The following is a 16,045-nucleotide window of genomic DNA, read 5'->3' as shown; positions in this document are numbered from 1 at the left end:
CTTGCTTGTCTTGGGGCTCGTCTGTTTATTTAATGAACTGAGGTGAGGGACAAGCTCCAGGATGGAGGGAATAAGTCCATGGCAGGTTATGATTCCACATGGCACCCCAATCTCTCTGTAGGCTGGAGTCTCCTACAGATGGTCTAAGCCCCAATTTTGGTGAACAGAAGTGACTCCTGGCCTGGAAGCTGATATACTTGGGGGTCTTGGGTGGATGCAAAGACTGGAGTTCCAGCCCCTACTGACTAAGATCTTTCCTCTTGGGGGTATAAGGGTACAGCTCAGGTGCATGACCACTGACAGCACCTGTCTGCAGGCTGACAGTTCTTAACCTTCCCCTTTCTGAGCCCCAGATCAGGAAGTCTTTTCCTCATGCTTTGCATCCCAGTCCACTACAGAATCTGTGGCTGGGCCCCAGAGCAAGACTGGCCCCTCCAAGAGAGCCCAGAGCTTTGTTAGGGAAATTGGGGGGTAGAGGAGACCACAAAGAAGCTTATTGTCTCCTGTCCCCTCTTGCAGTAAACAAAAGGCTCCCAGTCTCTGGGGAGCCCTAACCCATGCCTGTCTCCTGCCCAACCCCCAATGTCCAGCACACAGGGAGGAGGAGTCGGGGCCACTGGAGACAGGAGGTTTTATTGATGCTGATGGGGGTAGGAGCCTGGGTGGAGGGGCTGAGTCAGTCAGCAATGCATAAGGCCTGGGTACATGGGAGCAAGTTAGGGGACATTCATCTTCTCAGGATTTTGTGGCTCCGTTGGGGGAGAGAGTATCTTGAGGTGGGGAGCAATTTGAAGAGCAGCAAGGGAGAGGTTAAGGATGGCTGAGAGCTCCTAACCTGAGAGAAGGCACCACAATAGATAGGCAGCGACATCTGTGTGGAAAGCTGGAGGGAACAGGGCACTGGGATGGCTTCTTGGGGAGGGGTCCATCCTTGGCCTGGGTGAGCTCTCAAGAATACCTGGTGTTCCCAAGCAGATTGGAGAAGGACCCAAAGCCCCTTTCCCTGTGGGCCTCCTTAAGGAGAAACAGGCATTCAGGGAGCCCCCTGGCAAGGGGTGCCAGAATTAGTCCTCAAGGCACAGCTGGGGGCAGACAAGGCGCCAAGGCACAACTGGTAGGGGGGCAGGGGCAGCCTGCAAGCTAAGTGCCAGGGTCACAAGAGGATGCAGGACCGCCCACGCTTGATCGGTGTGGGGTTGAGCACAGCCCGGACAGCCTCAGCAAACACTTCCTTGACGCCGTCCTGCTGCAGGGCCGAGCACTCGAGGTAGCGCACAGCATGGATCTGCTTGGCCAGTGCCTGGCCCTGCTGCGGTGTGATGGGTGCTTGGCCCTGCTCCTTGAGGCGCCGCAGGGTGTCAGGCTGGGCTCTCAGGTCCTTCTTGGTGCCCACTAGGAGAATGGGCACATCTGGGCAGTGGTGGCACACCTCTGGATGCCACTTGTGCCGCACATTCTCATAAGAGGGTGGACTGGCAATGGAGAAACAGATGACAAAGACGTTGGTCTGAGGGTAGGAGAGTGTGCGGAGGCGGTCGTACTCCTCCTGGCCCGCTGTGTCCCACAGGTTCAGGTTCACTGTGCGCCCATCAACTGCGCTCTGGGCGCTGTAATTGTCGAACACTGTGGGGATGTATTCCTTGGGGAAGGCGTTAGTTGTGTAGCAGATGAGCAGGCATGTCTTGCCTACAGCCCCATCGCCCACCACGACACACTTGATGCTTTGCATCGTGAGTGCAGTTGCTGCAGTGGAGGCACTGCCTCCTTCCCCTTCTGGGCCCCTCTGGATATAATGACCTAGGAACAGAGGAGAGGGACACTCATGGTTAGGGAGGCCTCTACCCATTGGGAAGAAAGAATGGGGGCATATAGAGAGAAATGCCACTTCTCTTCTCTTAACCTGACACCACCTCGCAATACCATCAAGACAGACCTCAGAGAGACAGATAACACAATTAGAGAGATCAAGCAGAGATGCTCAGGTGTAAGGAGGCTGGCACTACAATGTGTAAATATGCAAAGCACAAAAATTCTGGTACCAGACCGACAAAGATCAAATCCTAGTTCTGTTATTTCCTAGCTGTGTGACCCTGGACAAATTACTTCTCTATTAGTTAGTGATTAGTGGGCCTCAGTTTTCTTATGTGTAAAGTGGGAATAAAATAATACCTACCTCACTGGGTTATTATGAGGATTATATAAAGCAGGGGTGTCCAACCTGTGGTCCACAGGCCACATGTGGCTCAGGATGGCTATGACTGTGGCCTGATACAAAATCATAAAATTACTTAAAACCCTTTTTTTTGCTCATCAGTTTTCATTAGTGTTTGTATATTTAATGTGTGGCCCAAGACAACTCTTCTTCCAGTGTGGCCCAGAGACACCAATAGGTTGGACACCCCTGAATAAGGTAACACATTAAAGCATTTAGAACAGTGACTAATCATAATAAACGTTCAATAAGTATTAGCTACTTTTGTTTTTCCTCCAGGCACTATAGACACAAAAGGACAATGTACAAGTGCAGGGATCTACCCGCAGATCCTCTGCCAGATATGGACCCCTCCCACCAAGTAGCTGGAGAGGAGTTCTGGCACAGGGCACTGTCCCAGGTCACTCTGAGATGTACCCATGGGTGAAGCCTCGCCCAACTCAGGGCCAGCCCTGCCTGCTGCACAGTTTAGCTGCAAACCCAGCATCTTGGCTACTGAGTACAACCCAAAAGGTACAATAAGAAACCTGCTGAGTAATGAGTACAATTCTCTAAACAGCTGCCCTGTTGAAATCCAGGGTGCCCTAGGGATGGGAAAGGAGAGAGAACTCACCCCACTATTTTTTTGGAAGCACAGTAAACCCTATTTGGCCACAAATACATAGGCTGGCAATTCAGTGCAGGGGAATATGGGAGATTAGTAAGGGAAAGGGTGTGGCTCTCAGACATCAGCATCTTCTCTTAAGACCACCGGTGGGGTGAGGCAGATCAAGCCCAGCCAAGAGGGATGAATAGAAGAGTAAAACAAAAACTTGATTTTTCCCCTTAGTCTTTGGTGCCTTTTTTGAGAGCATGGCACACACCTCTGAAGAATTTCAAGGGCTTCCAGACTCTTGGATAGAGAACACAGTGCTATTAAAGCTCTATCACAGAGAACACATGCTGGAGTCACACTGGCCAGGTATTCTAATCACAGTTCCAACCAACTAGTCCATGTATGATCTTGGGCAACACATTAAGTTTCCTGAGCCTCAATTTTCTCATCTGTAAAGTGGGGGAAATCTTGCCTATTGTGTTAGAATTGTTCAGAGTATGAAATGAGCTACTGGGTATTATAGTGGGGGGGGGGGGTGAGGAGTCCCAGCTCCAACCATTATTACCCTTGTCCCCTTTGTAGTTCACAGTGCTTCAGAGTAAAGAACTCTCTTCTGAGTTCTGGTACAGAACAGAACTTCCGGAAACCCTGTGATTATTTATACTGCTGTGGCAAAGGTTCTCCTCTCATTGGCTACTTCCTCTTGGCCATGAGGGACTTTTGCTGGCCACTATGTGACTTCCTTTCCCTGACTCTCTCTCACAACCAGGTCCCTGCCACCTGGGAGAGGACAGCCTGTTTTAGACATACCCAGATACCCAAATATCCCTTGCTCTACTCAAGCACCATCACCACTAGCCCATTTTCTCCATTTCACTTCACAGTATATATACTGCAAGACTGCACCCTGGTCTGAAAACCCCTTAACTCTCAGCCTGACCTTTCAAACACTGGTTCAAAAGCCTCAAAAATCAAACTGGGGATGGGGAGATTCCCCCATTGGGAAGCAAAAAGGAATGCTGGTGGTGTGGGACCTGCATAGGACCCAGGGCTTGGTCCCAGCTTCCTCTCAGGCCCCAGCTTCCCCTGAGAGGGAAATGGTTTTATTCTATGAGGTTGCCTTTGGTTCAAATAAAAGTATTTTCATCTTATTTGTGGGAATAAGTGTGTTCAACCTCAGGAGAGAAGATAGCAAGACTCAGGAAACAAATCTGGGATGGAAATAAGGACTCTCTAGGACAGTGGAGAGAACCTCAGACTGGAAGTCAGGAGACCTAAGTTCTAACCCCAGCTCTGCTCCGCTGCTGACTCACTACAACCAAGCATGATACACTTACCCTCCCTGGGCCTCAGTTTCCCAGTCTATGAAATGGAGAGAAGGGCACTAGGTAGATGGAATTAGACATGAAGAGCCCTGGGAGCAGGGGATAGGATGATGGGGGTAGGAAAGGCCTCTGGGAGCACATGGTGGGGTGGGGGTGGGGATGAGTCAGTTAGTGAATGTATAAGGTCTGCTGGGCACATGGGAGCAAGTCAGGACACATTCTTCTTGTAGGATTCTATGGCTCCTTCCTTGGGGAAAGGAGAGAACATGTTGTGGGGGTTGGTGCTGTTACTCGTATTCCCTGAGTTACCTGGGAGACCCTAGCATTTTGAGAGAACTCATGGGCCTGTAAATCTTCAGTTTCACACACAGCAGAGGCATGGGCGTGGCAGTATGTCTGAGAACTCTTCTAGTGGCGCAGCACTGGGTTGGCCCAGGCAGGAAGGCAAGGAGGGAACTCTGAACAGCAATCACAAGGCCCAAGAGACTGGAAGTGCAGTGGCTCCAGGCTGCTCTCTGGGGAGGTGGTTATCAACCAGCGATCAGTAAATCAGCCCTCAAAGGGGTGGGGAGGGAGAGGGCGGCTTCCGGGCTGGCGAGGGAACGGGACTGACAGCGGAAAAGGATCCTGAGTGAGGCAGTGTCCATAAACAAGCAGAGCAGAGGCAGTGTGGTACAGGGCAAAGAGAGGTAGATTCCTGAATGTGGCCTCTTGGGTTCACCAGCTGACTCTGCCCCTTGACAAAAGCCCTCACAAGGTACAACCCTTTATAGATCACATGGTATTGTTATTTGATCCTTATAATAACCTACTGGTATGATTCACATTTATAGGTGAGGAAACAAACTCAGAGTTAAAGTAACCTGATACCACACAGCTAGTTAGCTTGGGAGTCAGGACACAAACTCCAGTTTTGCCATCCAAGGTCCTGTTTTCCTCAATGCATCATACAGCCTCCATGTTAGCCCTTACTGCTAACTTCGTGACCTTAAGCAAGTAAGTCACTTCCTTTTCCGGAGTCTCAGTTTCTTCATCTGTACAATAGGAATGACAATATTTGCATTCTCTGCCTCAAAGGGCAGCAGCAAGGATGCTGAGCATGGGAATGAACGTACTTTGTGAACTGGACTGGACTGTGCATACAGCAGGTGACAGGAGCAAAGCCTTTCATCCCAAGAGGCAGGAAGCACTGAGTATGCAGGTGTCTGAGTGGTGGCATCAGTCCAGCACTCTATCCGAGACCTATCCTCACTCCCAGGACCACTATTTTCTTAGAAATCTTATGGCCTAAACTGGGCCAAATAAGTTCCCACAGCTCCTCTGAGGAGGACACACGCTAAGGGTGTCTAATTTGTACCACATGGGAAGAAGGAATAGTCAGTGCTGCAGGAGGCCAAATGGGAGTGGACTGCTTGAGGTTAGGGGTCAACTGTGACTTATTTACTAGATGACTTTTTTTAAAAAACAATTTTTGTTTAGTAAGTGAACTAATGGTTGCAGATCTGCATAGTATTGGCCAAATGACAATGGCCTGCTCTGACTTTCTATTCCCAACTTAATTCATGTCTTGCCTATTCTCAGCTTGGCAGAGTTCTTCATACTCTGGTAGAGGTTTTGGAGTCAGCTAGACCTAGGTTTAAATCCTAGTTTATTGCTTACTCGTATGAGCTAAGCAATAAAACCAACTTCATAATGTGTTGTAAGGATTAAGTACATTAATGTACAATATATGTACACAATGTAGGTACTTTGCAAATGTGAGTTCCTGGCTCCCTGCTCCAGAGAGGTCGTTACTGTCCTCTATAAACAAGCCAGGATGATAGTTGCCTCTGATCTTTTACTCTTGTTCTTCCATCTGCTGCCATTCCCTCTTGCCTCTCAAATCCTCCTGACTCCTCAAGCCCTAGCTTAAGCCTCAGAGCCCCATGAGGCTAATGACTTCTCCTTTCTTTGAACTTCCACAGCATTACCACCCCTTTTAACCCTTCTTTGGCTCCATGTGATTCTCCTTCCCCAATAGTCACAGGTAAGTTTCCTAGTTTGTGGCCAATACTGGAACTTGAGCTTCCCTCAACTCTCGTACAGAAAAGCTGAGTACAGGGTTTGTGTACACAGGAGTGTGCAACCACTGCCTTCTGATCTACTTGCTTCTGCCCCATTACTGAGATCTGGACAATTACCTAAGAAAGCCAGAATTGAACTACACATTCCCACAGCCAACACTGCAATGCTGAATCTTTTTGGACAGCAACGACAGCCAAAAGCTTTGACTGGGATAGGGAAAAGTCTCTCTTCCCAGTCCCCGCTTGACCTGGCTGCAGAAGGGAGCACCACCTAAGAGACCCATGGGGGCCTAACTCTGAGTGTGGTCCCTGGGGCAGTTTGTACCCAGTGAGACTTGGTCTTGGGGTGTGGCCCAGGCAGGCCTAGAAGTGGGGAGGGAAAGGAAGCAGAGGATTGCCTGATTGCCAGATCTCTGTGGCCGTTACAGTAGGGGAAGTGTCCCAATTGGGGGTGGGGGAGGGGAGTTATGGGCCCTAAGAAATGGGGGAGTGTGGAGGCAATGGGAACCAACTTACTACAGTCTTTTAACCTGCCTCCCTGATGTGGGGCTTCCCCTCTGCAGCCCTCTCTGAAACTCATTCTAACGATCTAATCCATCTCTGGGCATTCTGATCCTGAGCTCTGGCCATATCACCCTGATCCTCTACAAGCCGTCTCTGCATTCTCTTCCCTGAATCACAAGCAGTATTTCCACAAAACAGCAAGCACTGTTCCCTGTCCCTGTAGGAATCCAGCATTTCTTCCCTTCTTCTCTTCCATCCTCCAACCCCCAATGAGCAGCTCAGAAGGCTCCAAGCACCTCAGAAGACCCCACCCCTTGGTCCTCCAGAGACAAGCACCATTGCCATCTCCTCCAGGAAAGTTCTGGTAAATCACCCAAGTCACAAATGACTTATCCCATTCAAGGTCTGGTCCCTGCTTCTCTCATAGGCACATTGTATCATCCACACACGGAGGCTGTTCTGAATCTTATCTAGACTGGGAGGGCCTAGAGGGCAAGGTCCTGGGAAATCTGTCTCCTTAGGCAGAACACAGTAAATAAATGAACTCCCTTGCCCTTCATGTCCTTGGACACAGGAGTTTCTCTTCCTAGAATTCTGCTTAACCCCTCCTAATCCTCCCATCCCTTCAGAGCCCAGTTCTCCATCTTTTCCAGGATGGCATAAGCAACAACCCTTCCTTTCCTACCTTCCCCAGCACTTGTACTGAATTAGCTGGATGCCTCATGAGGAAAATCTGTCCTTCTGCTTAGTTCCAGAAGCATAGCAGAGTTCTGAGCAAAATCTAGAGACTGACAAATATTTCCTCTTCCATCAATTCAAACTTTGATTCTGGGAAAAAGGAAGAGCCTCTATGCCCCAGAGACACTAGACATGGGCAATCAACTTCCTCCTCCCATTGAGGAGCACAATTTAGGATAAAGAACACACAGACTGCCCGATTTTCCACTGGAATGGTGAGAAGAGTGAAGCAGGCACAACTTAGCCCGGAGGTGATAAGGAAGATGGGTAGGAAAAGTGGTGGTCCCGATAAGGCTAAGGATTGGGGATATTAGAAGATCCGTGGTCAAGGATGGGGCACAGTCAGGGTCAATGTTGGAAATGGCTTCAGAAACTCTTTAAGTCTGATTATTTGTTTTGAAGGATGGAGAGTTGACATGAAGAGGCTCAAAAGGGCTGTAACTGGCTGCAGCTGGGCTGGGAAAAGGAAGCTGGGGGAAGACATGAGATCATTATAGGGCTGAGACCACGCCAAGGGCTGACTTTCTCTCTTTCTTCCCCTTCTCTCCAACAGCGGGGACAGAACCCAAGAAAGCCTACTTCCCAGCCTTAAAAAAAAAAAAATCCACACTGGAGAACCCTCTATCTCTGGCCATTCTCCAACCTTCAGCCCCTGTAGAGGTTCCTGCACTGTAGCAGGTAGGGTAAGAGCCTGCCAGAGTTGACTGTACCCACTAAGGGCTAGAAAGAAGGAGGAAATAAGACAATTGTGGCTGGGAAAGCTGTCGGAAGATGGGACCCTTTCACTAAGTCCCAGTTCCCTTCCTTCTCCCACAATCCCCAGCACCAGGGGTGCTCTGCAAAGACTGAGCCTCAGAGCCAGGACAGCTAGAGGCCTGGGGAGCTAAGGAGGCTGCCTCCTCCCCCACTCTAGCAGCACAGAAGAAGGCTGAACACTTGCTTCCTCCTCCCTTCCCCCTAGCAGCTCAGCAGTCCCGGGCCCCATGAAAGGCCTAGGCCTGTAAAGTGGCACTTCCTTTGCTTTTGCTCATTTCACTTAGAGGCTTGTACAGAAGCACCATCCTCCCAACCCAGCCTCCCCCACCTGAAAATACCCACAGAGAGACCCAGGGCCACACTGTCCCTTCAGCCCCGCCCCAGGCCTGAGGGGGTTTCCACAAGGGAAAAAAACATCAGGGAGGAAACTCCGGCATCTATTTTCCACCGCCAGTGGGGCAGAGCTAGAGCAGGGCACAGGGTACTCCTTCATCTCGCTGTCCCCTGGCAAAATCCCCGACACTCTGCCCTCTTCTCATCTCTCAACCTGTAACAATGCTTGCGCTTGGGGAAAGGGGCCACAGTTCCTGTCCCTGGACAGATACTTACAGGACCATTCAGGCCTGTCAGATCAAGGCTGCTGGCATGACACAGGAGGGCCCAGAGTGGAGGCCACTGCAAAAAGGTGCCTCTTGGTTGAAGGAGGGTCAGAGTTATCAGTATTCTCTACGCTCTGTGAAGGTATTAACAGGCAACTTGTTCATGTTGAAGCTGAGTCACAACAGACAAAGCTGACCAGAGTTATGCAGAGTTGGGAGCAAATCCAGGACAAGGACCTGGGTCCCCTAACCTCTTGCCTGATGTCTTCTCCACAAAGGAGAGAAGGTGAGGATTATTACTCTGGCCTGTGAATCAGCCCACCATCTCTCTGACCTCATTTGGGAAGATCCTACCATGGTTTATCCCTGCAGGAAATGGGCCAAGGTGGTCAGGTTGACACCTGAGCCCTCTTTGCTTCTAAGTTCTCGAACTCTCATACCTGGTTCATACTGGGGCATCCGTGATTTAGAACTGACATTACTGGACAGACTGCCATCCTGGCCCTGCCCTAGCTGAGGAACTCTTCCTTCAGTCTCTAGCTCCTGGGGAGATGCCCTCCCCCCATGACATGAGGGCAAAAGAGGAAGGTGGACTCTGGACAGGAAAACCAATCTGTTCTGGGGAGGTGGCCCAGGCTTGGTCTTTGGTTTCCCTCTTCACAGACCCCTATAAGCCTCACCACTAGTGGGTGTACGCTCTGTAAGGAGGGAGGTATCTTTAATATGGGTCCTGGCCCTCATCTTCATCCGGACTGTCTACCTCCATACTAACATCTTCCCAGCTGTCTCACTATAGCCACAACCTCTTATATCTTCCTGCTCATGACTCCCTAAAAGCTTACATCAGCCACCTCATTTGACCTAACATCTTGCCAAAACAACTCTCCAGATACTAGATTTCCAATCAGGATTTGTGACAATCTCACATCAGTCACTTTTTTTTCATTTCAGGTCCTTAACCATATTTCTTTAGCCAAGACCTCAATGGGCAGCCTCCTAGGTTGCAGGCACCTCCCCACTTCCCATGATATTTTCCCATTTGGACCCCTCCCACCCTGGTCATATTTTTTTCCAGCAATGGCTTTCTTGCAATTAGCTCAAACCTTCAGTGGGACCTGGTCTTGCCTGGGAGAACCCCTGTCTCATCCATCCTATCTTCACCTTCAGAGACCTGTGGGTTGCTAGTTATGTAGAATCCTAAAATAAGTACTGGGTTGGCAGGCTGGGAGTCAGAGGACTCCTGGGTGCTTTTTTACTGAGCCGTGATGCTGGGAAAGCCTTGCTTGTACATCCTTACCTGAGAAGGGATTTTCTCCTGAAACCAAACCCCCTATACATCACAAAAATGAGAGTAGGAGACTGATGGGTAGAAGAAGGGACAATTCATAGGAGGGGGCAACTGTGAGAATGGAAGAGAACAAAATGGGAACAGCCCTTAAATGTAGCAGTGCTTGGGAACCCCAAAAGAGCAGCACTTGCTCCCCTCCATTTCTTTTTTTTCTAGTGGGAAGAAGTGAAAAGAATAAACTGAAGGAGGCAGAGAGAAGTAAGATCTCACAGCATGCATCCCAAAGGCTTGAGGAAAAAAGCCCTAGAATGGGGACAACAAGAGGTTACAAAACCAGTTGGGAATAAAGTTAGACTCATGAGAAATTCCTGAGAGATAGGGAGTAGGGTCCTATCTAGGGTGAAGGGAAATACTAAGGATTTTTGAAGGCAGAGGAGAGGGGTCAGACTGCAGAGGGCTTCCTGTCACCAAGACCCTGATGCAGCCCAGGGCACGTGGGTACCCAGCCAGAGCAGGACCCGGAAGACAGCAGGGAAGAAAGGGCAGATACCTTTGCCTCACATCCCTCTTCTTTTCCCGAACTGGCACTAAAACATTAAGACTGAGGTCAGACCAGCTATATTTAGTCTTCCCTCCAGAATTCTGCCTTTGCCCCCTCCCTTTCCTTCTGCCACACACAGCTGACCTGGTATTCTCCCTACCACCATTGTTGGAACCAGTAAGTATTGGAGTTAGGGACCTTTGGGCTGTCCCCCAGCTTCCAGGCTTGACCTCATGATCAAGCACCTAAGGGTCTGGGTGATTTTGATTTCTCACGGTTACTCTCACCAGTTTTATTCCTGTGTCACTCCACCCTGACTGCTACAGACTTCTTCCTCCTGCCTAACCACAACTTCACCCACTGCAGTTCCCTTCATTCTGTTGGTGTCCCCTGCTCTGGGCCCTCTCAAGGCTGAGGGCAGTTATTTTGCCTCTAAGAGATAAAAATGTAGACACACAGACACTTCCATGCATATAGATACATAAGCAAGGTTTTCTAGCCCTTTAATCATCTCTATCACTAGGAGGTTGCAGCCTGCCTCTCCCAGCTGGGGAGGTTGAAAAGGCTCTCAAACTCACCAAAGATCCCCAACTCCAACCCCAAAGCTGGAGATAAGTGCCTGAAAGAAAAAGAGACACAGAGAGAGGGACTGAGAAGAATGAGGGGAGACAGAAGAAGCTAAAGTGTGGATTTGTCTGCAGGAGCCAGAAGCGGGCCAAGGAAGGGAGAGGGGTTGGCTGCAGGGGATAGAGATGGATAGAAGGGCAGGATTAAGTGAGAGGCCTTGGCCTGACTGGGTGTTCCGGGCCAGGGAAGAAACTGAAGATGGGAAAAGAGGGTAATGGAGAGTTTGTGGGAGTATGAAGAGGTAACGCAAGAAGATGGAGTGAGAATGTGCAGGATTCAGGGACTAACAATGAGGGGTGGGTGTGGGTGGGGGAAGACTAGGAGATGGCTCCCAATTATTTCCCAAGACCAGAGCCCCCTGCTTCCTCCCTGAAGCCCTATTATTCTCTCCATCTTCTGAAAATAGTGCTGCTCTCAGTGATGCCATCTTGTCAGGGACTATCAGACCTCTGAATTGGAGTTCTTCCACCTCTAGTCACAGGACAAAGATCAGGCCCTTTCCTCCTTAAGTTTACCCACAAAAGAGCAAAGCCAGGCACTGGTCAGCCAGGCACTGGTCAGCCAGGCACAGCAGATGTTTGCTTACTAAATACCTGTTGCTTGCTTCCAGGGATGGAGAGGCTTGGCCAAAGAAGGGGTGGGGGGACATACAGAGAGGAAGATTGCCGTCTGCGGGGCTCTCCCCACCCTCTCCCTGAACGCAGAGGACCCTTGGCTGCAGCCTGAGAGTTGGGTCTGGATTGGCGGCGATCCTCCAAGCAGGGAGCTCTTTCTCTGCAGTGTAAGGCTTCAGAGACCAGACACCGCCCCCCTCTCAACCTCACAAATGTCACAACTGCCGGAGCTGTGGGAGCGCCATCTCCAGCTCGGGGGCACCCTCCCCTCACACACTTTGCAACACCCCTCAACTTCTGAGGGCACCCCACCTCTAAGTCCCACATCCCAGCTCTAAGCTCTTCCACTTCAGACACTTTTCTCTAGGAGCGGCGGACCTCAGGGGTCCCTCGCAGCTGCTGGGAGGCTGTACAGCCCCCTACAGTAAAGAAACCCACCCTCCCGAAGCCGCCGCCGGCTCGAAGTCCCGGGTTCCCGCCCCGCCCGGCCGGCCGCGCCCGCCCAACTTGCAGCGATCCCAGAACCTCCCGCCCGCGGCCTCCCGCAAGCAAACTTCCTGGGCCGCCGCCTGTGCCCAGTCCCGGGCCAGCAGGGCTCCCCAACCCCGGACCCCCAGCTTGCGGGCCAGTGCCGGGCCTCACCTGGTGCCCTCCCCGCTGCGGGGGAGCTGGGGGCGGCGGCAGCGGCGGCTGGCTAGTCGAGAAGGAAGTGAGAGCGAGAGGCCGGAGGAAGTGGGGGGGGGCGGGCCGGGGGCCGGGGCGGGACGCGGGGGCGGGCCAGGCCGGGGCGGGGCGGGGCCCCGCTGCACCAGGAAGTCCTCAGGCCGGTTCCCCCCACCCTCAGTCTCCCTTCACTTGCCTTGTCCGGGGCTGGGTACTGTGCTTCCGCATCCCAGCCCTCTGCCTCTGAGCCCTGTAAAGCCGTCTCCTCCTTGCCACCTTAACCCAGTAGAGGTCCTAGGCTTGTCTATAGGCTTTTGTCCCCCTCCCTGGTTCTCGTCCCCACGATCCCCCGCGGGAAGATGCTGAGAACGAGAGCCCGTAGGCCTGGTGCCTTGAGTTAAGCCCAAAGATCAAGCGTTGGCCAAGGATCGGGCCACAGTGGGTCAAACTGGGGCAGTCCCCACCCCTGCCCCGAGGGAGTGCGGAGTAGTAGTGATTCAGCGGTGGAAGGTCCCAGACCCCTGGGGAGCATGTGGAGCCTGGGGGAGGGCAAAGAAGGGGAGCTGGCGTCAGCACCCGGGGGAAAGACAAGATCAGCAGAAGCGCAGGCGGAGCCGCGGGCCCCCAAAACAGGATGTTGTGTCGTCGTTCCGCACCCGGCCGCTCGACGCGCCTGGGCTTTGGGCTGGGGGCGGGGCTGGACCGAGGACTTGGGGCTCCCGTGGCCCCTTCTTCTCCCCGGAGCGCGCAACTGTTTGGGGCTGAAGGGCCGCGCCCAGACCCGAGATCCTGCCGGGGCCCTGAGGATGGGCGTGTGGGCGGACTCGTGGGCGCCCTCTGGTGCTTCTGCTCCTAGGCATTGCACGTGGAGTTTTGACTTGAGAATGGACAGCCTTGGTTCAACAGAAACTTTCTGAGCGCCTACCACAGGCGGAGCTCCGTGCTAGGTGCCGTGCTGGAAAACAGAGGCGCTTAATACAGGCTGTCTCCAAGAGGCTTTCCAGATAAAGAGGAAGAACAACTTTGAGAATAAATAGCTTAACCTTTCTGAGCCTCAATTCTGGTTGTGGTATAACTCTTCTTCATCCTGTAGTTGTGAAGATAACATGAGAATGGATGTAAAGCCTTTTGTCAATGCCTAGCCAAAAGGGAAACACTCAACAAAATGCCTTTTAAAAAAATCATACTAGTATAACAAGGAGTTCCCCAAACACAATGTGCCACATCTTTGGGTCTTTGCGCGTTCTATTCCCTCTGTCTTACTTCTTTCCTGTCTTGACTGCGAGGGAATATAGACTCGGCTTTTCACAATTTGGCCCTAAGGGACTTGACTTGGCCTTTAAATTTTCATGATCTGGTGGGATATGGAGTGCTACATATAAAGCTACTGGAGGACAAGTAAAGAGCCCTGGGCTGGGCTTTAGAAGACCTAAAGTCTAGTCTTCTTTCAGCCAGACTGGCTAGTGAAACTTTAGGTTAGTCTTCACTCTTCTCTGGGGTTGCTCTTGTGGATTTCAGACTCGCCATCTTCTCATAGCAGCTCTCTCCTTCAGGATCTGGGGTAGGTTGTTCTTAGACTCCATGCAGTGAGTGGTTCAGGGAAACATGTGCCATGTTACACTGGATCAAGGTGGAGTCCAGGGAGGCACACATTCCAAGAGAGTGGCTTCTTCATACATCTTCTAGAGAAGCAGAAATCTATGGTTCAGCATCCCTGGTCATAGTTCAGTTTAGCTCCAAGCATCTCCCATGAATCTGTGCTTAGTTAGGCAGGTACCCACACAGCTCCATCAGCTCTCTCCTTATACCCTTTCCTTCTGCATGGCTTCTTCCTCCTCTCTTCCAGACCTCATGGAGGAATCCCCTTCTCTTTCAGCCCACTCATATTTTAAATGTTCAGCCTGGAACTTCTTATGTGACCTCATACATGGTCCCTCCTATGATGTGCTACTTTTGCCAGTTCCCCCGTATCTTTTACCTTCTTTTGGATGCCCTCTTTAGTCAGGGCAAGAGTTCCCCGTGATACAGGGGCATCTGCCTCCCCTGGCTGATAGTCATGAGGCACTATAACACTCTTAAGATCACATACACCTTTTTCCTTAATAGCAGCACAGCTATTAACTTGCCATTGTTATGCAAAGTATCTTAATCTGTATCATCCACTCCTCCCTTACCCTAATCCAGGTTTGTGATCATTTTCAAGGGACCCTTCCAGGGGGGATGGAGATCTGTTTGCGTAGCCAACCTAAGAACCGATAAAGGATATGGGGAACTTCGGGGCATGGTTGTGGCTTATAGCATTTTGGGCAGCAAGGGAAGTGCTGGGTTTAATGGAAAAACAGGGTTCTGAGCAGGAGTGCTCTCAGCATTGCCCCGCACCCACCCAAAAGTTGGAATCCTGTAAATAAAAACCTGTTTCCTTCACCACTAATTGTTAGGTCATGTATCAAGGTGCCATATGGCCAAGCCCTGGTTCGCTCAGTTACACTCTGACTTTCTATGATACACTCTTCAGAATAATAATTAAGTAATTAAGGTTTATGCATGTGGCATATTGCTCATAGTTCTTTCAAACTATGATATTTAGAGCATCTTGCTTTGTGCTCTAGTCAATTGTATCTGTACCTACTCTCTGTCTTCCTTACTGACTGTAAGTCCTTTGATGTCGTGTCTGATTGATCCCTGTGTCCACCCATTGGTCATGGCACAGGCAGGCCAACTGTAAAAGGTATACACATTTACCATTAGTATGTGTCTGTGGAATTAAATTGCTTTAATAAAGCACTAATATGTATAAAACTATCAGAGGCCAGGTGACTTGGAGCCACTTTTATGGTACAGATATCAGGAGAGCCAATAAGGCTAGAGGAGAGGGAGATGGGTAGATAAGTGAGGCTGTTTGCAAAGGCTTCCTGGAAAGGGAGGAGATGCAGCTGATGAGGGTAGGAAGAGGGCACAACACCAGAAGGGCTATTTATTCTTCCTGACTCTCACTCACTCTCTCTGAATAAGTGAGTTCTTGGTAGGTGGGGTAGGTTTGTGCTCACAAGCAGCTGAGAGACAAGGACACCAAGTTGGGACAGTTAGAAGTGAGACAACATATGAAAGCATTTGGTGGGGATAGAATAGAGAGATCACAGACAGGTTCTGTGATCCAAACAGTTCAAGATTCAGCTTACATTGTGGCCTCAGACAAGTCTTATGACCTCTCTCATTCATCCTTGAACACATAGTTATTTCAAACCTTTTCTGGGTCAGGTATAACATCACACCAATGACGCAGTGGTAAAATCATAGACAAGTCACTATCCTAATATAACAAGCAAGAAAGATAGATCCTTTTTTTCCTAATAAAAATTAGTATTTACTGAAGAGCATTCAGAATGTCAACAAAACAGCTGCAACTTTTTAATTTTCAGTTACAGAGTGGTATTCAGTTAACAGAATAATTATTTTATATAAACTACATCAGAGACAACTGAAGATGAAAAAGCTGCCATCCCCATATATAACTAATTTG

The 16,045-nt window shown here is 50.4% G+C and overlaps 1 protein-coding gene across 1 annotated transcript; it reads right to left on the bottom strand.

Moving 5' to 3' along the window:
• Positions 1-614: 614 nt before the first annotated feature.
• Positions 615-12,609, bottom strand: RHOG (ras homolog family member G). Its single transcript, XM_045818056.1, has 2 exons — positions 12,505-12,609; positions 615-1,797 (listed from the first exon to the last, which is right to left on the bottom strand). Exon 2 carries the CDS (start codon positions 1,727-1,729, stop codon positions 1,154-1,156), a length of 576 nt encoding a protein of 191 aa, XP_045674012.1. The 5' UTR covers positions 1,730-1,797; positions 12,505-12,609; the 3' UTR covers positions 615-1,153.
• Between the last annotated feature and the right edge of the window lie 3,436 nt (positions 12,610-16,045).

The sequence above is a fragment of the Phyllostomus hastatus genome, unplaced genomic scaffold (genome assembly GCF_019186645.2).
Source record: "Phyllostomus hastatus isolate PE091 unplaced genomic scaffold, TTU_PhHast_1.1 phas_scaffold_317, whole genome shotgun sequence".
Classification (NCBI taxonomy): Eukaryota; Metazoa; Chordata; class Mammalia; order Chiroptera; family Phyllostomidae; genus Phyllostomus; species Phyllostomus hastatus.
This window is presented reverse-complemented; position numbering and strand designations above follow the sequence as displayed.